Source organism: Myotis myotis, unplaced genomic scaffold (genome assembly GCF_014108235.1).
Source record: "Myotis myotis isolate mMyoMyo1 unplaced genomic scaffold, mMyoMyo1.p scaffold_m19_p_2, whole genome shotgun sequence".
In the NCBI taxonomy this organism is placed as follows: Eukaryota; Metazoa; Chordata; class Mammalia; order Chiroptera; family Vespertilionidae; genus Myotis; species Myotis myotis.
This window is the reverse complement of record NW_023416324.1, coordinates 37,247,223-37,267,559: the sequence shown is the minus strand read 5'-3', so window position 1 is coordinate 37,267,559 and position 20,337 is coordinate 37,247,223. Positions and strand designations below refer to the sequence as shown.

Below are 20,337 nucleotides of genomic sequence, written 5' to 3'. Positions count from 1 at the left end.
ACACACCTACTGGTCGAAGACACAGGGAGCGCCCTTTCTGAGGGAAGACGCCCACCAGGTGTAAGGAAGGTATACAGAAGATGCTCAGCGAGAAGTCCCCATGAGTTGTGTTTGCACCTTCATGCTGTCTCCCCTCCCCCCCCACTGCAATGCCGAAGGAAGCCTGATTCAGGAACACCCCCCTGTTGACCACCCACACGGAAAACAGCGTGTGATAAACATGTCCCCCAGACGCCTGAATCCGCCTCAAAAGGAAGACCCTACAGACCCAGAGCAGGAAGATGGGGACTGAGATAGCAGGTCTGGGAAAAGCATGGCTGCCCCTCCTGCTCTCGGTCCCCCTCCCTATGTGAAGCGCCTGCACCGCCGCCCTTGGACGGAGGCCTGCAAAGGAGTGAAGAACTGTGGCTGCGCTTGGCCTGCCATCGTGGATAAGCAGGAAACATATTTACGTGCCAGAATCTAAAACCCTCTTTATCGGTAACAGAGCAAATAATGCAAGACCCACACGTGTTTCTAAACGATTCTGTCTGGCTACGTGTGAACCCAGATCGAAGGCCTGCTCTCCACCGAGGAGGCTGCAAAGGCTGCTCCTCTCTCCAACAAAGGCAACCTAGAGGTTTAAAGAGAAAAGGAGATATAAATAAAACAAAATAGCAACAAGCTCTGAAGCCGCTGCTGTCAAATCCTCTGCGCGGTGGTGACGTCAGAGCCTGTCTCCCCGAGCTTGGGGCTCAGACAGCCAAGCCGCTGATGACACCTGCCAAGTTGCCTGGCCCCGGCCTCCTCTACCCACAGCCACTTTCAACCTCCCGCCTGCTCCTGGAGCCGGTGGGCTTGCGGATGGAAGCTTCTGTGTTAAAGCAACCCTGTTGGTGGAGCACAGACACGTGTGGGCTTTTTGATGAGAACCCTTAGCATCCCTTCATGAACGTGTTTTTAACTATTCCAAGATCACGCTCCCAGCCTTGGCGACTCTCAAATAGGCCTTAGTGATTCCACTTGCACGATGCAAAGACTGACCCGGGTTTCACTGAGACGGAACCCTCGGCCTGGAATAGACCGGGAGAAAAAAGCAGGGTCTGATCGCAGCCCCATGGCAGTCAGTGCTGGGTCGGTGTGGTGGAAGTCAGTCCTGCAGTCATTGAGCATGGGGTCAATTAATATTAAGTGACATAGGGTCAATTAATATCTCTTTGAGAGGAGTTGAGAATATAAAGTACAGTGTAGAGCAATTATATTATTTCACATAAAACTTTTCAACTAAGATATTTTTCTTTATTTAAAATGTATCTTTATTGTTGAAAGTATTACAGATGTCCCTTTGTTTTAGTTTTTTTCCCCCCATTGATCTCCTCCACCCTGCACCCACCCCTTCCAGGCCTTAGCCAGACTACTGTTTGTGTCCATGGGCTATTCCTATCTAATACATAAAAATCTAGAAAGATTTAGAGAAAATAAAAGAAAAGATATGCCAGGTAAATATTGAACCAGAAGCGCTGAAGTTGCTGCATGAGTACTTGCAGGCTTGAAGCCAAAACACAACTCATGAGATAAAGTTAGTCATTGTAACATAACAAAAGGTTCCTTTCACTAAAGAGATAAGATAGCTCCCAATACTTATACACATAATAGAACAGTGTATGGGTTCAGAATGAGCCTCATCAAGATGTGTCTCAGTGGTATGCAGATTTTTGAGCTAAGGGCAATTTTAGCTTCAGGCTCAAGTGAAAATTCTTCCCCTCCCTTTACCTAAAAAAAATTGAATTAGAGGCCTCGTCCATAATATGACATTATCCTATATAACAAAAGGCTAATATGCAAGTCGACAGAATAGCAGAACGACGGGTTGTTATGACACACACTGACCACCATGGGGCAGATGCTCAATGCAGGAGCTGTCCCCTGGTGGTCAGTACGCTCCCGCAGGGGGAGCGCTGCTCAGCCAGAAGCTGGGCTCATGGCTGGCTAGCGCAGCAGCGGTGATGGAAGCCACTCCCGCCTCCACGGCAGCTCTAAGGATGTCCGACTGATGGCTCAGGCCTGCTCCATGGAGGTTCGAGGAGGTGCAAGAAGGTGCAGTTCGGGCTGAGGGACCCGCCCCCTCCATGTGCACAAATTTTGTGCACCAGGCCTCTAGTTTATATATATAACAGCATATATTTTTCTTCATTTCCTTGTCTGTAAAAAGGCTGCATAAATCCCACTCCCTTCACAGGATTTTTAAGGTTCAGTACCATTATGTATTAAATTAGATCAATGTTGAACAACCCACTAGACTAACTTACTAGCTGAATCTCTCACTACCGAATAACAGCTTGATAGCACATCTTGTCTGATTTCCTGTCTCTGCATGTTGTAAGTCAACAGATCATAGAATACTCAAAGCTGTGAGTGTTCAGTTTTGTAGTGCTTAAGGCCTATTATACTCTCATTTCCTTTCCATTTCAGTTAACAAGCTTTACTGAATAAAATATCACACTGAAATACCTCCATTTATTATTTTATTTTTAAATAAGTATGTGAAACTGGTAACTGTTAGAGATTTTTAAAAATCACTGTAAATTTAAAAGTGCCGTGTCCTTTGGGAGCAATGTTTTCTATCCACAATTCCTTCTTTCTAAAACATGATTTACTTAGGGCCATTTTAACAAGGGAGATACGATTTTTTTAGTAGGTTCTGGAAATTTCTGCTATTATCAGTGTTGATGTCTTCTTTAGATGTCAAAGTAATACTGCAAGATTTTCAAATGAAATAGAATGACAGGATTTTTTCATTCTGGATATTAAGCTCTTGATAAACATCTAGTGTTCTTTCAACTTAGTAAGCATGTAACTGTAACCATTAGTTTTGTAACTGAAACACTAAGACACAAAGAGGCAAAGTGATTTGAATATTTAATAATTTAACAAGAATTAATAATTTAATAATTGGCTTTTTAGTAACAAAGCCAGGATTGGATTTTTATATGCATGCAGTGCTCCATGGAAAGAGATTCAGCATAAATATTCCAGCTGCTAGTTAATACTAAGTTCTTTAGAAATTTCAGGTTTTATATACAAGTATAGGATTACTTGAAAAAGAGTAAAAAAGTAGATGACTTTCCAACCAAAGGATATTTAACTTCATCTTTATTTTATTATATTAAACTACCCAACCTTAAATTCATGCCATAGTCATACCATGTTACTTGCCATAAATTAATAGTTGTTTCTACCATTTGTTACTTGTGCGATTTTGATGTACAAAATTGACTTCCTTATCTGTACCTTGACTTCCTTATCTGTAAAATGGTGATGATAATCATGCTTATCTCACAGAGTTACAGTGAGAAGCAGGGCTGGCACGTGCTGACAAGAACAGTGTGCCTTGACTTTACCCTAACAGCCCTCAGTCCTCACTGTACAACCAACATTAAGAAATTCTATTTGGTTAATTGCCTGATGTCATTTTAACTCATTGCTAATGTCTTCTTAGCTTTCACAGCCAAATATTGTTCATCTTTCATCACCAGATAAGTTTTAAAAATTATTTTACTTAGATGGAAGTGATCATTTAGATTTAGCTAGTATTTGACTACTTCTCACATACTGTTTACAGTTAGTTGTCTGATTATGCTACCATCCTGGAGTAATGTGTTGTGTGAGTCTCATCTATGGGCCTCATTTATATCAGCAAGCAAAAGTAGTGCATATAATAGCATATATTTTGTGCTCTGTGCTTATTTCATTTTTTAAAATCAAATGCAAAATATTTACTTTATTACAAAATTAATACATATTCGTGCTTAATTTTTAAAAGTCCATATGTCTTTGGTTGCTCTTTAAAGTTACTGTTATAAGGTCGTAATTACAGGGATTCCCCCCTCTGATATTAAAGAAGCTGAGGCATAAATGCAGTTAAAGGTTTTCTTGGAATGGTATTAGCAAGGTAGTGTTAGCTCTGCTACTAGAATTGCACTGTCTCCTTTGTGGAAGGTGAATGAAGAAGTATCTCCTCTCTAAATTTAGGACAGATTCAGAACTTTTTATTAAGGTAGTACTTTTTTTCTGTAGCCTATGCTAGACCCGGTCATCCTTACTACAATCCAGGATGTGCGGAGTGTGGAGGAAAAGGACCTCAAAGACAAGGTAAGTGCTGTCTCCAGCAGACAGGCCCCAGTGCCTATTGGTCCATGGAAGCAGAGCCAGGACTTGGGGCTCAGTTCACACTCCATTGTTCTTTGGATTCTGGTTCTGTACAACTCATATCAAATTAATTATACATTTTCTAATTGAAAAATTCTGCTTCTGAAGCATAAATGGTTGGTGCTATCTCAGTCAATAGAATAAATATAGGGTTCTCAGTGACGACATTCAGAATTTTACTAACATGTTGATTTTAATGTAATTTGTATAGCAGTGAAGAAGCTTTAAAATAATTCAGTACTAAAAGTTTATCCAAATTTGCTTAAAGCAGTTAAACATGCAACAACATGATTTATTTGTCTGCCTTGAATTTCTCACAGGATCCTTTCCTTTCCATTGCTCACCCATGTTGAGAAGCAAAATGCAGCTGATTGACCCTGTGGAGTATCAGATAGCACAGACCATTGTTATTGAAAATGTCCTGTATTTCCTGTGTGTGTAAGAATTGGGATAAAAATGTTTTCATGTTTCCTTTTTTGTTTTTGTGTGTGTGTATGTGTTTTTCATAAAAGAGATTGGTTAGTATCCCCGAGCTCTTGTCTGCCATCAAGTTACTTTGCATGCGCTTCCAACCAGAACTGGTGACTGTAGTGGACGACCTTCGATTAGACATCCTACTGCGCATGCTGAAATCACCCCACTTTAGCGCTAAAATGAATTCCCTCAAAGAAGTAAGTTTTTCATTTGTTTCTAGAAGACTTAAAGCACAGACACTTTAAGTTCTGCCAAAACTTATGGTTATTATATAAAAATGTTGGGAAATGAACAATTTCTTGTAATCATACAAAAAAGGGATGTGATTATATGTGAAATGGTGTGTATGTTTATAATCTATGTATATAAAAGCCTAAGCGACCAGCGGACTGTTCGACCATTTGACCAGTAGCTATGAGGTGCACTGACCACCAGGGGGCAGACACTTAAGGCACAGGCATGGAAACATGGAACAGACTGATGAATCTCAGAGGGAAGGGGGAGGGTGAGAAGAGATTAACCAAAGATCTTACATGCATACTAGAGGCTCGGTGCATCCATGCACTGGTAGGGTACCTTGGCGTGGCCTGCAGAGATCAGGTTGAAACTGGCCCAGTGCACAGATTCATGCACTGGTGGGGTCCCTCAGCCTGGCCTGCAGGGATCGGGCTGAAACCAGCAGTCTGACATCCCCCAAGGGGTCCCAGATTGCGAGAGGGCACAGGCCTCTAATTATGTTAATAACGTGACTTTTTTAGATTATATTAAAAATTTGTTCTCTGAAATGTTTGAAATATTTGATGCTTTCGTGATATTTCCTAGAACATAATTTCTTGACATACACAGTTTGAGATTTATTTTTTAGCCTACGGCACAATTCCTTTTATTCTATTTCAAATGTGTTTACATAGTTGATTTTGGTGAGTGACAGATGGAACCAATAGAGTTGAGTTATAATAATTCCAATCTTTTTCCTTCAGTTTTGTATTAACTAAGATTCTTAGCTGCAAGTGAAATAAGCTCATCTTAAATCATCCTAGACCAGCGGTCGCCAACCGGTCATCTGCAGACTGCTGGTGGTCTGTGAGGTCTGAAAGGTTGGCGACCGCTGTCCTAGGGCATAGAGAAATTTAGTGGAAGAAGGCTGGGCTGTTTCATATGAATGAAGAATTGACTAGCCAAACCATGTAAGGGGCAGGAAGACATGTGGGCAACAAGAACAATTAGAATTCAAGACCTGACTGCATCCAAGACTCTTTCGAAGTCTTAACTCTGCTTTTCTGAGCTTGTTGGTTTTGTTGTTCCTCTACCGGCAGAGTAACATCCTTCATATGGTAGACATCATGGCCCCGCATTGCTCCCATCACCCTGGAGAGACTAGTACTTGCTCTTCGGTCCCAAGTATAGAATTTGGAGGACATGCCTTGATTGAAATTTGGGTCAGATGCTTATCCCTGAGGCAGTCAGCAGTGGCCCAGGAAGTCTGAGCCATGAGAATGGCTCCATACTTTTAAAAAAAGATATCACAAGTAATCTGTTTTGTCTGATAACTGGCCTTTGATATATTTTAGCTACTTGTCAGACCATATTGTAACACTATAAAAGTCACAGGATATGTATATATGTGAAGATTTTGATTATGCATATTTGCATTACTTTCTGTCAATAATCCTGGTGTGTTTTGTTTATTTGTTTTTAGGTAACCAAACTAATAGAAGATAGCACTTTATCCAAATCTGTGAAGAATGCTATAGATACAGACAGATTGTTAGATTGGCTAGTTGAAAACTCAGTTCTTTCAATTGCACTGGAAGGTAAGTTGCTTTTAAAATAATATTACCTCATACATAATTTTAAATAACATTTTTGTGTAAAAAAGGCTATGAAATTGTTGCTTTGATTAGCCTTTGAATAATCTTATAAAAAGTTAATATTGCTTTGAATTACTAGAATCATATTTACAAAGTCAGTGTTCACTGTACCTGCCTGCCCCTCTGCTGTTTCTTCTCTTAGGCAACATAGACCAAGCACAGTACTGTGATCGTATAAAGGGAATTATTGAACTCTTGGGCAGTAAATTATCTTTAGATGAACTCACTAAAATTTGGAAGATACAGGTAAGTTAATTAGAGTTATTTTTGCTTTCACCTGACATTTTTATAATAATGAAAAGGAAGAGAATGGAGAGTAAGCAGGAAAATGGAACTTCAATCTTGCTTTAACCAGAGCAACTCTACTGAAATCTGTACAGTTTAGAGTTGCTATTAAGGCTGGCCAGTGTGCTCAGTGGTTGAGCATCGACCTATGAACCAGGAGGTCACAGTTCAGTTCCACAATTGAACCCTGTAGAACACATGCCTGGGGTTATGGGCTCAATCCCCTATAAGGGTGTGCAGGAGGCAGCTGATCAATAATTCTCTCTTATCATTGATGTTTCTAGCCCTCACTCCTTCTCCCTTCCTCTCTGAAGTCAATAAAACTATATTTTTTAAAAAAAATAGAATTGCTATTAAGATTGTATATGTAAAAAGGATTCTTCTACTCAAAAGGTGTAAAGCTACTTACTGATCTAGTCTAGTCTTCTCATTTCTCAGATTGAAAAATGAAAAGCCTTACTGCAGGCTGTGTAGCAGTTAGTGGCAGAGCTAGGAATAGGTATGTCTTGTTTATCATTCCAGTCTTCTTTTTACTATATTTCTTTTCAGTATTCATTAATACAGTTTTCCCATTTAATTCTATTAAATGAGGATGGTAGTCATATTGAGTTTATAGATCTCATCTTACCAAAACTCTCAGCATCTGTGACAGAATCAGTTATACCCTTCATTCCTTTTTCCTTCACTTTGTTAATAGTCCATTCCCCTACTTTTCTGGCATTCCTTCTTAAGTCTCATTTACTAACTTATGTCTTCTACCTTGTGAATATGAGTTTTTTTTCAAGTCTTAGTCTTTAGCCCTTTTTCATTATATAATCCTGCACTAGTCAATTTCATCTACCCCCCCCCCCCCCCCCATGACTTCCACTACATTTGGATGCTGCTGACTCTCAGAATTACTAGTATATCTCCAATTTACACCTCTTCTTAGAGCTCCCGGGCAGTATACCTAAATACCTGTTACACCTTTACCTGTGTTATCTCATAGGCATCTCAAATTCAACATGGCCAAGCCTAGTAATTTTCCATTCTACTTCAGTAATGGTAGTATTCTTCATCTAGTTGCTAAGCCAGAATGAAACCTGGAGCTCACCTTGGCTATCTCTACTGTATCAGTCAGAATCCAGTCAGGAAACAGAAACCGTGCTAGGTATCTCAGAGGGAATTGAATATAGGGCATTGTTTGCAAAGATGTTGCTAGGACAGAAGAACAAAAAGGGAAGTATAAATGTTGGAACAACAAAACATGAAAAGGGATATTAAGTCCAAGGAAGGGAAGCTGTTTTGGGAGGTTCACTGCACGTGCTAAACTGTCAAAGAGGCGATACCGCCGCCAGGGCTCCGGAATCCCTGCTGCCACAAATGTCAGCACCTGCATCCCGTCCCCAAGCACAAACCAGATACACTTTTTTCTTCCTCCTGCCTGCTCATCTCCCAGGAGTACCTCACATTGCTAGAACATAATGGGAGCACAGCTGGCAGAGGAAATGTCATTTTCAGGCTCCCAGCCTGGCATTACATAACAGACTATAGAAAGTTTAGGTGTAAGACTGAAAAAAAAAACCCTGAATTTTATTTCCCATGTCTTGACCTTACTTGAATATGGTCATAATTTTGTTTTGTAAGTTTTGAATTCACACAGATTGAGGATTAGAGACCATGATATATATTTTATTTATCCCTGCTACATTCAGGAAGTGTGTGTTTAGTAGATACTGAGCAAATCTTCTATAATAATAAAAGTGTAATAGCTAATTAGGTCTGACATCCTTCTGGATGACCTTCCAGATGAAGCCAGGACGGAGGGAAGCCCGGGTCCTGGGTGCCAGAGGGAAGCCGGTGTCGGCAGCAGGGGGAAGGAAGGCCTATTCTTGTACGAATTTTGTGCATCGGGCCTCTAGTTGTTGTGTAATTGAATATTTAAAAGCCCTCCTACTTTTCAAAGCTCTCACATAGTGAATAGTGAGGCATGACAGAATTGTGATTGAGGCTATAAAGTGAATTTCAACATAAGGTCAACAATGGGGTCTACATCCCTGAAGCAGAGACTAACTGCTCATGGAATAAATAAATATTCATTGAAGTCATAAAATATCTATGAGCAAAATTAAAAATGAAGCAGATAAAACTCTTCAACTGAGGCAATCAAGCTCATTTATGAAAAGTGAGAATGATTGCCTTGTAAAGTAATTAAAGATTTAATGCTGCTAGAAATTTAAACAAGACCAACTGGTAACCATTAATAATGTTTGCTTCATAGTCTTGCCAGTATTATCATGGAAGTGAATGCTGATTAGACTCTTTTGCTTCTATAAATTACCAGGGAGAAGACTTGGTTTTTTCCAAGTTCCAAGACCTAACTTTCTCCCAATGTCTCCTTTCTAGTCAGGACAATCATCTACTGTGATCGAGAATATTCATACTATTATTGCTGCAGCAGCTGTCAAGTTTAATTCAGATCAGCTCAACCATTTGTTTGTTCTCATTCAGAAGGTATGTGCCAATCAAATATCCTTTCACGTTTTTCTAAAATAAGCTTATTTTGAGGTTTGCCCCCCCAAATTAGTAGTGTTTAAATGTACTCTTTTTACTTTATTAAACATTTTTAGTTCAAATTTAAAGTTTTGCATATTTTGCCAGTTTGATGGCACTGTGTAGTGTACTGATTCTTGTCTTTCTGTTTTACAGAGCTGGGAGACTGAGAGCGATCGAGTAAGACAGAAGCTATTGAGCCTGATTGGACGGATAGGCCGGGAAGCACGCTTTGAGACCACTTCTGGAAAGGCAGGGAAATCCAGTGGATTTTTCTATCTACAAATACTTAAAGCAGTTTCCTTGTGTATTGGCTGGCTTATCATATGAGTATTATTGTAGGTGTTAGATGTACTCTGGGAACTGGCTCATCTTCCAACACTGCCCAGCAGCCTCATTCAGCAAGCTTTGGATGAACACCTGACAATCCTTAGTGACGCATATGCAGTGAAAGAAGCGATCAAGAGGAGCTACATCATCAAGTGCATAGAAGATATTAAAAGGGTTGGTTTTATGTTTGATCTGGTTTTGTCAGAACAATAGTTCTGTCTGAGAATTAGAGTCAGATAATTTTCCTCCACTATTATATAATTTAAACTAAATGTCTTCTGGAAGCTTTTACCTTTAGAATCCAAGATTGGGACATTATAACTACTTTACCAAGTCACTTATATTTTTCTTAAAACAATTTTTCAGCCTGGAGAATGGTCAGGTTTGGAAAAAAAGAAGGATGGATTCAAGGTAAGAATTTGCAGATGGAACCAACTAAAAGGTATACTAATTTAATAATTTTAAAAAATAAATTGTATTATAATTTAAAAATAATGTGTTTTAGTATTTCTTAGACTAATGTGCAATACAAATCGCTATTTAAATATTTATGACCTGTGCTTTATTATTTACAGCTTGAGTTATTGATTCTCGGGGGGAGGAGGGAATATCCAGAATCAGATTCAGAGTAGTTTTACTATGTTATTTTCATAAAATTATAAGAGCTTCAACTTAACCTTTTTAAAATTAATTCCAAAGTGTGGACAGCTTAAATAAGTACAGTGGATCCTAAGTAAATATGACCATTTTTCTCCCATGGAGGAACATTTATAGAGTAAGAAGGAGAGAGAGAAAGTGAGAAATTTCCTTCAGTGCTGGCACATGGTCATTTTTTTAGGTGCTTGATTTAGATGTGTTCCTAAAGTACCTCCTTAGACAAACAGTGAATGGGTGAGTGTCTGCTGCTGTGACTCCATTTTAGAAGGTAGGTTTGGGCAGTGACTGCAAGAGGGACTGGCTCTGTACAAGCCCTACCCCGCAGGGCTCTGGCCTCACGTTCCAGTGGACTCTGGACTGTCCTTTAAAAGGGTAGTTAGCAGAGGAAGCAGTGGTCATTGCTGCTCTCCTGTTGCTCCTGTCCTCAGATGTCTAGTCTCTCCTCTGAGAGGGCTGATCACAGTGGCCGCTCACTGGACACACACCCAGTGTTGCAACGGCCCTGGTCATAGGAGCAGTGTCCTCCTCCTATGGAGGCCCTGAGGTTGCCCGGACCAAACGTAAGCCTAGCAGCCAGAGGGATTTCATTTCACTGTTAACATAAAAGGTTTTGGTAAATAGTTAATGGCTTAGTAATTTCGTTGGTAAATCATTTTTCTTAGCTTTCACTAAGAAGTATTTCTTTAAAGATCTTGACTACTGTTGATTGTCATTGGTATAATAGGAGATTCTTAGTTCTTATTAAGAGGTTTTGGTGATTCAGTGGGCTTTTATTGTATTATTTATATTTGGTCCTAAAGTTTAGTTGGGGGCATTTAAAAACTTGGTGTTTTATATTTCTGACATTGGAATTTGATCAAGTGAATTTTTTGCATATTGTCTAGCTTCAGAGATTGTTTAAAAGTTATTCACAAACGGTCTGGTGGTGCTCTGGTTATGAGGAATTACTTCTTTAATTCAACAGCATTGCTCTCTTCCTACTCAGATACAATTGGAATGTTTCCAGTTTTCTCAGCTCAGCCTTTCAGATAATTTAGCAGCCTCTGTCTTTATGATTGAAACTAATCCAGAGTTACGTAAGAAGTTTTAGGTCCTTCACTAATAATAGTAAGAGGAAAAGGATATCCATAAAAAAATGGTCTTTTCTTCTTAGTAACATGTATATTTCTTTATAGAAAATGAAGGTTAAAGCTGAAGGGACTTCTTCCCCCTCCAGGAAAATGACTTTTAAACCCAGAAAATACCTTCCTGATCTCTGTTCCTTCCTCATTACAGCTAAGCACTACTTAGCTCTTCCAGCCAGTAGCTTCACTACATCTTTATTGCTTCTCTTTGCAGTCACTTCATTCATGTCTGTTGTTTCATGACAAAACTCAAAAAGTAATAGGGAGAATTTTGGAGTTATTTTGTGAGTCTTGAAAAGAATATTCTTCCTTTTATTTCCCACTGCTCCCAGTAAAGAAATCCTGATGTATCATTATTTTATTCCAAATAATAATATCTTGCATTTATATGGCACTTTTCAGTTGACTAAGTGCTTTTACAGATGTTCTTTTAAAGTGCACGTGGCTGAAGGGGGGCAGTGGGAAGATCTAAGCCCCTGGACATGACCCAGGCGGGGCGATGTATATCCTGCCACTAAAGGTGTTTTCTGTGCTATGCCCTTTCCTGCCAGGCAGCAAGGTGGGCTGACTGGGGATTATGTCTCCCTGCCAGGCTCCACAGAAACTAAGCAAAGGGTAAGACAAGACCACCCACCTCTTCCTCCCCCTCCCCTCAGCTACCTATATCCCCAACTGGTTCCCTTTGCCCCTGCTTTTGACACTCTTAAAATTCCCAAGTTCCACTGTTGTGTTCAGAAATTCTGACCTTTATTTCTTAACTTTATTTTTCTGTAGATTCTGCCAGGATACCCTTGGCTTCCTTGGTCCTCTTTCTTTTGCTTCCTTTATACCTTCCACTGTCTACCCCAACCCTCTCCATCTTATTTCACTTCTTTTTTCCTTCAATTAAAAAGTTTAAATGTACTCATCCAAAAAAATTACTAAACCAAAAAAAACCCATTTTTACTTAATTAGTGATATTTGCATATTCCTTAAGTCATTATCTCAAGGCCTCCTAGTTCAATGCCTGGCAGCCTTTCAGTAAATGTTGCTCCCCTTCCTCTTACTTCCTCCCCTTCACCCTTCAAATACACTAAAAGTGTTACCCATAGTTGAGTGGCCTCTATTTGCCAAAACACGTAACTGAAAGTAAATGTAGCAAGATGTCCTCAGTACAGTCTCACAGTGATGTGGTTAGGACAGGGGGAAATACTTTTTAAAAAAATGTTCTCTCATGTAAAAACTTCTACTTTAATTCTAGATAAATTGCAAGGTCTGGATAAATAAGACAAATGAGCAAGTGGGGATCTTCAGCTTTGAGAAGAGAGAACTCTAGAAAGAATATGAAAGCTTTCTGTAGATACTGGGAGGATTGTTACAGAGAAGTTTTATTCAACTTTACTTTTATGGCTTCAAAGAAGTTACGGGAAGGCATGTTTCAGTATGCTAGACCAATAAACTTTAGTGAGAGTAGCCTGAAGTGAACACTGCCTCCTGAGCCCCTCATCACTGGAAACACTGGGAGACTAACTGGTCACTTCGCAGCAGTGACAAGAGGGATCTAGGCATAGATTCGCAGGCCAAACTAGTTAACTCCCACTTAGGAAGCTCAGCTCCCTCAGTAGACATTATCAGGTATGTTTATTTTAATGTTCACCATAATCTTTGCCTCTTTTATAAGTGGAGAAGAGTAGTTTAAATTTTTCTTGTAACTTAGCAACATAACGTCATAGATATGATAGAATAAATAATATCTGTCCTGTTTGCTAAACTTTAGAAAGGTCATATCAGAAATACTTTTTAAATTCTAGTTTTATCTTTTTGTGTTTTTTTTTAATTTATTTGATAATGAGCTACCTTCAAAGAATAATTTTTAATGTCAAAAGTATTCTAATCCTAATTGACTTAATTGGTCATAATACTTTTTAATATATTAATTATTTGCTAATTTTATGTCCTTATGTTTGTAATCCTCTTAGAAGGTCTCAGTTTATTTTAGGCCTAAGAATTAGCCTAAACTGCCATTTTTCGACTTCTATATTTTAGAAATATTCTAGCTAGTCTTGCAAATTTGGCCTTTAATACAGAGTATGGCAAAAGTAGGCTTACACTTATGAGTACACAAAACATATTCTTATGTTATTAATTATTGTGTTATTTTCATTACAACTGTAGACCTACTTTTGCCCCATCCTGTATATACTTTATTTCTCTGATTCTAAGATGCAAGATTTAATAAGTTTATAAAGAAGTAAAAGAGAAACTACATTTCACTTTTATCATACATTTGTTTAGATTCAGAGTTTGCCTCAGCTTCCTTTTGACCAGTATGTACAGCTTCACTGTGGCACACTACTTTTCCTTAGCTATAATCGTGGTTTTGACCTCTTTGAAATCTTTAAGATTGACTGTATAATTTTGAGGCATGTTGAAGAGTGTGGAGTTTTGTGTCCTTGTCCTTTCTCATAAAATTCAAGCTGCTTTTTTACTTCATTAAATTGTGTATACTACACGCTAAACAACTTCTCTTGAATTAAGGTACACCTTTGGACAGAGAGGCCTTTAGTGCTGAGTGGTACAGCCCTTCACAGGGTATGAGTCTGTCACACAAAATTCTCCTGGCTTTGGAAAATGCTTTATTCTGAGACCACTAGCAGTTTTCTTTGCTTTTAATTGAATTGTGGACATGACACGGTAGTCAGTTTTACATTATCGTGTAATCTTTTTGTAACATTTAAAGTTAAGAAACCTTCATTGGTTGGTGTTTCCTATACCAAGTGATAAATAAACGGAGAGGTAGAGGAACAGATAACTTTCTATACAGCTAAATTTGCACATACTCAAGTAAGGACAACTGTATCAAAACTTACTCCTATGTTTAGAGGCTAAGTTTCTTTTGACATAGTTGTAAGAAGCATCAATTTCAGAACTTGTTGAAATTTATAAAACTTGTATCTTAGAATCCAGGAAATATGGTATTGGTTGATTGATTGGCTAGTTTCTAGAAAAGCCAATTGTTTTGGCAATAGAGCTCTCTCATTTACATATTCAGTAGTAGGATGTTTTTCTACAAAGGACATCAAAAGTTTTTCCCCCCCATAGGGCTCTTCATGTTATAGAAAGACTTGAAGAAGCAAAGCTTAAAAAAAATTAGCCTGTAAAGTAAATATTCAGGACTTAAACTTTTACTTAGTTTCTTGGATTTAATTGATCAGTTGATTTTAGTGTTTAACCTAATATTCTTATAAACTTTATAATGAAATCTCATAGTTTGAAGATACTATTTATTAAAAAGCAATTCTCTTTTTAAAGATAGAACATCAGACTTTTCAGATGTGTACTATGAAAATCTGGATTGTCTGTACCCGTTTCAAAAATAATACCTTTAAAAGTGTTTTGAAAAATATAAAGTATAAGTATAAAGTGGCTATAGTAATTAATATAAATAGAACTATCTCTTATAAAATTGTTTAAACTAGGAAATACAAGCAGATTGTGAATATTTCCTTTAATATTTAGACCACTATCAGTATCTTGATCATATCATTGGTATCTTAATCGTATAATTATAGAAAACTATGTTTTCATACCATTTTACTTATCAGCCAGTTCTGTCTTATCCAAGATAAGCTTTTGCCATCAATTTATTTTATTATCTCAACATGTCCTAGCAGCCTATGCTACTTAATCTATCCTTTGAAGTTGCTAATTCCTTGTTGTCTGTTTTTTGCTGACGTACCCCTGTACATTTGCTGTCACTTCACATCCACTCCTGTTTGCAGTTCTTGGCCTTAGGAAATTGCATGCAGAATAAGAAGCTGAAGACTGAATTATGAATGCATGAGATAAGCTATAAATGAGCAATGTGAGGAGAAAAATAATAGAATGTGCAATAGTGAAGCCTAATTGACTTGGACATTTTTTATAGCTAATAAGTTTTGTCTGCCATTTATTTTTAAATTTAATTTATGTAACTTCTTTTTAACTCTAGTCATCTCAGCTTAACAATCCCCAGTTTGTATGGGTGGTACCAGCTTTGCGTCAGCTCCATGAAATCACCCGTTCATTCATAAAACAAACCTATCAAAAGCAAGACAAGGTAAGAGTATAGTATAGCCAAGTCTGATTATCATACAGTTGTTTCGTAAGTTTTTATAATAACAAAACATGAATAAGATTGCTGAGTCTTGTCACTATTTTACATTTTATGGTTATTAATATAATTCATTCGTATTATTTAATAATTTTGAGTTTAAACATCATTCTGCTTTCATTTCTGTGGAGCTTTTCTTTTTATGTATCCTTCACTCATTTTTACTTCCTTTTATTACCTATATATTAACATCATTAGGCCAGTTTTTAAAAGTTAGAATGGTATTTTAGAAATTTGCTTGAAAAGACTCAAAGGTTTACTTTATATTACAAAAAAATTAGTGTGACTGTGGAGCTAGAACTTCCTCAATGTAATAGACTTGAGAAGAAAAATCTGGATAGTTTTGTTGAAAGAGTTCTTTATAAAAGAAAAATAATATTTTTTAGAAGCAAAATTTAGCAGAGGAGTTTATTAATTCCCTAGTAAGTGTACATACCAGATTGATTTTATTTACTTTCATATAAGAAATGTGAGTGAAGAAATCATGTTTGCTGTCACTCACCTAGGGTTACTTGCTAACAGAAGTTTGTATTAAAATGACAAAATAACTAAATTTTCATACCATTTTTGTTTTTGGTTGTTTTTGCCAAGAGCATTATTCAAGACTTGAAGAAAAATTTTGAAATAGTGAAATTGGTAACGGGAAGTTTGATAGCTTGTCATCGGCTTGCAGCAGCCATGGCTGGACCTGGAGGCTTGACTGGTTCAACACTAGTGGATGGCCGATACACTTACCGGGAGGTGGGTATTGGCACTGTGCTTTTATTTCAAGATTTACAATGTTCATTTGGACTTTTTGCGCTAAGAACTGCATTATGATAAAGTAATAAAAATAGACATCTTTTCTTTGACTTTGACATGAAATACTAATTGTCAATTCTCTAGATAGTTGTTTTTGTTTTCAAATCAATTGATTAGTAGTAGTATTTTTTTAAGTTAGGGAAAAAAAATCTTAACTGACTGGTTGTGAGTTTATGATGTTTTACTTTTTGAGATTGGTGAAATCATTTTATTATCTAAAGTCAACTGAATTTTTAATAGACTTGAAGTAGCTTCTACTATGTTGTACTGTCAGCTTGTAAACAGATTTCTCACATTTACCATAAATTATATGGAAAAGCATTAGATAGAACTGTTTTTTAAAGTTTTATTTTGCTTTTAGTTATGAATGCCTGGAGTTCAATAATTATTATTTCTTTTTGCAGTATTTAGAAGCCCATCTAAAATTTCTGGCATTTTTCTTGCAAGAAGCTACTCTGTATTTGGGTTGGAATCGTGCCAAGGAAATCTGGGAGTGTCTTGTGACTGGCCAGGATGTTTGTGAATTAGATAGAGAGGTAAGAAGATGGTATTGTGGACAAAGTTATATCTTTTAGTGTGTTTTTGTTCCTGTCACATGAAACTAATTTTAAGTTACAAATAGAAAGCTGAGTTCGTTTAATGACATTTTACCCCAGAAACATCAAAGAAGAATGAAGGCCTAGACAGATTTTAGAACTATAATTAAAGAGCGGAAAATAGATTAAACCAGGAGCTCAACACCTGTTTTGACATTTACTAGCAGTGAATCGCTGTTTCTTCTTCTCATTTTATGGAATAATATTAACTACTTGATAGGATTGTTGAAAAGACTAAGTATGTGATAGTGCCTAGCACAATGCCTGGCTTCTTAATAAATGTTTGTGGAAAAACTCAAGTATAAAATTCTAAGAAAAGTGGGAATATATACATTATCTGTGGGGAAGCTTGCTAGTAACTTAATGCTTTATTTAGTCCAGAGTTCTAAGCATTTCCATTTTGAGTGGTATTTGGGCAATATAAATTTTTGAAGAATTACAACTAATTTATCTTTACTGTCCCAATTTGGAATATGTATTTTTCTGGAGTGGATTTTAGTTGTAGGGTAATATTTGTCTTGATCCACAGATGTGTTTTGAATGGTTTACAAAAGGGCAACATGACCTTGAGAGTGATGTTCAGCAGCAGCTTTTCAAGGAGAAGATTCTTAAATTGGAATCATATGAAATCACTATGAATGGTAGGAAAAAACACAGAATCATTTTTTCAGTTCTTTAAAAAATTGTATTCTTCCCTTCTAAGCCAACTTTCAAGAAGCAACCAAGCAGTATGGAATATGTTTGTGATGTTTATACAGGGTGCCCCACAAAAATGTATACATACTTAAATATTTATACACATTTTGAAAATGAAATGTATTTTTAATAAGCACTGCCTTTATAATTCTGTTTGTGTACAGTTTTGTTCCTGTCGCATGATAAATTCTTTTCTGTATAAATGTTATCTTATAATTAGTTTTTTAAATCATATGGCCTGATAACTCAAATTGCCAAAATTGTCTTTTTATGAAGTTACTTAGAACAAAAAGGATTCATTTAAAGTCAAAATTTCTCAAAGTATAGGAATCTTCCTTTTGGGTGTTTATTTTAACTGAAATTTTTTATTGATACATAATTTATATACCATAAAGTTCACTTTTTAAAAGTGTAAAATCAGTGGCTTTTAGTATATTCACAAAGTTGTGCAACCTTCACCACTTTTTAATCCCAGAACATTTTCATCACCAAAGGAAATTCTGTACCTTTTAGCAGTCACTCCCCGTTCATCCATACCCCCAGTCTCTAATCCAGTTTCTGTCTTTATGGACTCTCCTAATCTAAACATTTCATATAAGTGGAATTGTACAATATGGGTCTGGCATTTTTCATTATGCTGAGGCATGATAATTTCAAGGTTCACCCCAGGTTAGTTGTTGCATGTACTTCATTCCAGTTAGGCCAAATAATACTCCTTTGTGAACCTATACCACATTTTGTTTATCCATTCATCAGTTGATGGACATTTGGGTTGTTAACACTCTCTGGCTATTAATCATGCTGCTACAAATATTCATGTACAAGTTTTGTGTGGACAAGAGGTTTTTATTTCTCTTGAGCATATATACCCAGGATGGAATTGCTATATCAGAAAATTAATATTTGAGGAACTACCAAACTTTTGCAGTGTGGCTGCACTATTTTATAATCCCACCAGCAATGTGTGAGAATTTCAATTTCTCTGCTTCCTCACCAGTACTTGTTAATGTCTATATTTTTTATTTTAGCCATCCTAGTGGGTGTGAAGTGGTATCGCATGGTATTGATTTGCATTTCCCTGAAGACTAATGAGATTGACTCTTCATGTGTTTACCAGCCATTTGTATATATTTGGAGAAATGCCTATTCAAATCTATTGCCCATTTTTTAATTAGGTTATTTGTCTTTTTTTTTGTTGTTGAGTTGTAAGAGTTCCTTATATATTCTGCATACTAGCTCCTTGTCAGAAATATGATTTCCAAATATTTTGTCCCATTCTATGGGTTGTCTTTTTACTTTCTTGACAGTCCTTTTAAGTACAAAAGTTTTTAATTTTGATTTAGTCCAATGTATCTGTTTTTCTTTGGTTACTTGTACTTTGGGGGACCATATCTAAGAAACCATTGCCTAATCCAAGGTCTTAAAAATTTGTGCCTATGTTTTGTCCTGAGTATTTTAGTTTCAGTCCTTGATATGCTTTTGAGTCTTTGCTTACAGTACAGGAATTTATTTGACATTCTCTAATTTCAGGTTTTAACTTATTTAAGACTTTTTTTGAAAATGTGAATCTCTGTGATCATCGATTGAAAAGACAAGGAGCTCAGTTGGTAAGTACATTATTCTCGAATCTGAATAATTTAAATAATCTGGTAAAATTTTATATTCAGCAAAAACATGTTATAAACATAGTGAAACATGAAGTTTTTTAAAAGACTGGGTATCCTTTGTCTGCTGTTTTCTGCATTGATGACAACTGACCTCTTAGATCCCTCTGCTTCTTACTGACCCGGGGCTGCCAGTGGCTTCCTGAGGCTAGGTCAGTGTAGAGTAGGTTAGTTCCATCTACACTTCCAACTCCTCAGACCCATCAACCCGCATATTCCTAACAAAGTAACAAAGTCTTCAGTTCTGAGATTGCAGTGGCAAGGATTTGGGGAGAAAAATTTAGGAGCAGACAATGAAGCAGGAAAATGATCTATAGAATGTGTACAGCTGTTTATATATATATATATATGTGCCCCTTTAAAAAGAAAGGCAAAAAGTAACTCTCTTTTCTAAGAACATTTCTTGACCTGGTTTCCTGGATGGTAAGAATTTTTACAAGACCTTTTAAGCCCTTGGGAAGTCTGAATTGAGCTCCAAGGAGTATTAACTACTTCTAGCTTGACTTCATTTTCTTCTGAAAAAAAGCTCCTGAGGATGGCACCCATCTCACGCTTTGCTAGTTCTGCATCAGTAGTTCAGTTGGGTAGATGTCTAGTATGGGTGTAGGTGTATGTGGAAAAAATCTTCTTCACATCTACTCTGGTTCCCTTGGGCATGGCCCAGTGTTTCTGTGGTTGGTTATCTTTTGTTTTAAATTCCATATTGGTACAGTGGTGTTCTCATATAGTTAGATTTTTACAGCCTTAATTCATATTGAACTAAAGAGGTGTGAACTTACAGTGTAACAGAAAATAATTATAATTTTGTGACCTTGGTGTACTATTTTTTTTTTCTTTTGAACAGTATGTAGAAAAGCTGGAATTGATAGGAATGGATTTCATTTGGAAAATAGCCATGGAATCACCTGATGAAGAAATTGCAAATGAAGCTATTCAGTTAATCATAAACTATAGTTACATTAATCTAAATCCTAGGTTAAAGAAGGT

General features: G+C 37.0%; 1 protein-coding gene across 11 annotated transcripts in view; it reads left to right on the top strand.

The window, feature by feature from the left end:
• Positions 1-20,337, top strand: part of USP24 (ubiquitin specific peptidase 24) — a 130,659-nt gene that overhangs the window by 44,044 nt on the left and 66,278 nt on the right. For 10 of the 11 annotated variants that reach the window (XR_004974275.1, XR_004974276.1, XR_004974277.1 and 7 more), the window contains 14 exons: positions 4,057-4,131; positions 4,701-4,859; positions 6,362-6,476; positions 6,676-6,779; positions 9,204-9,311; positions 9,507-9,602; positions 9,693-9,854; positions 10,047-10,091; positions 15,432-15,539; positions 16,185-16,334; positions 16,799-16,930; positions 17,520-17,631; positions 19,217-19,293; positions 20,195-20,335. Coding sequence is in view for 7 of the 11 variants with exons in the window: in XM_036351661.1 (XP_036207554.1) it covers positions 4,057-4,131; positions 4,701-4,859; positions 6,362-6,476; positions 6,676-6,779; positions 9,204-9,311; positions 9,507-9,602; positions 9,693-9,854; positions 10,047-10,091; positions 15,432-15,539; positions 16,185-16,334; positions 16,799-16,930; positions 17,520-17,631; positions 19,217-19,293; positions 20,195-20,335 (1,584 nt within the window). In the remaining 4 variants the exon portion in view is untranslated. The remainder of the gene's footprint in view (positions 1-4,056; positions 4,132-4,700; positions 4,860-6,361; positions 6,477-6,675; positions 6,780-9,203; positions 9,312-9,506; positions 9,603-9,692; positions 9,855-10,046; positions 10,092-15,431; positions 15,540-16,184; positions 16,335-16,798; positions 16,931-17,519; positions 17,632-19,216; positions 19,294-20,194; positions 20,336-20,337) is intronic. The other variant, XM_036351664.1, reaches the window with a different exon arrangement.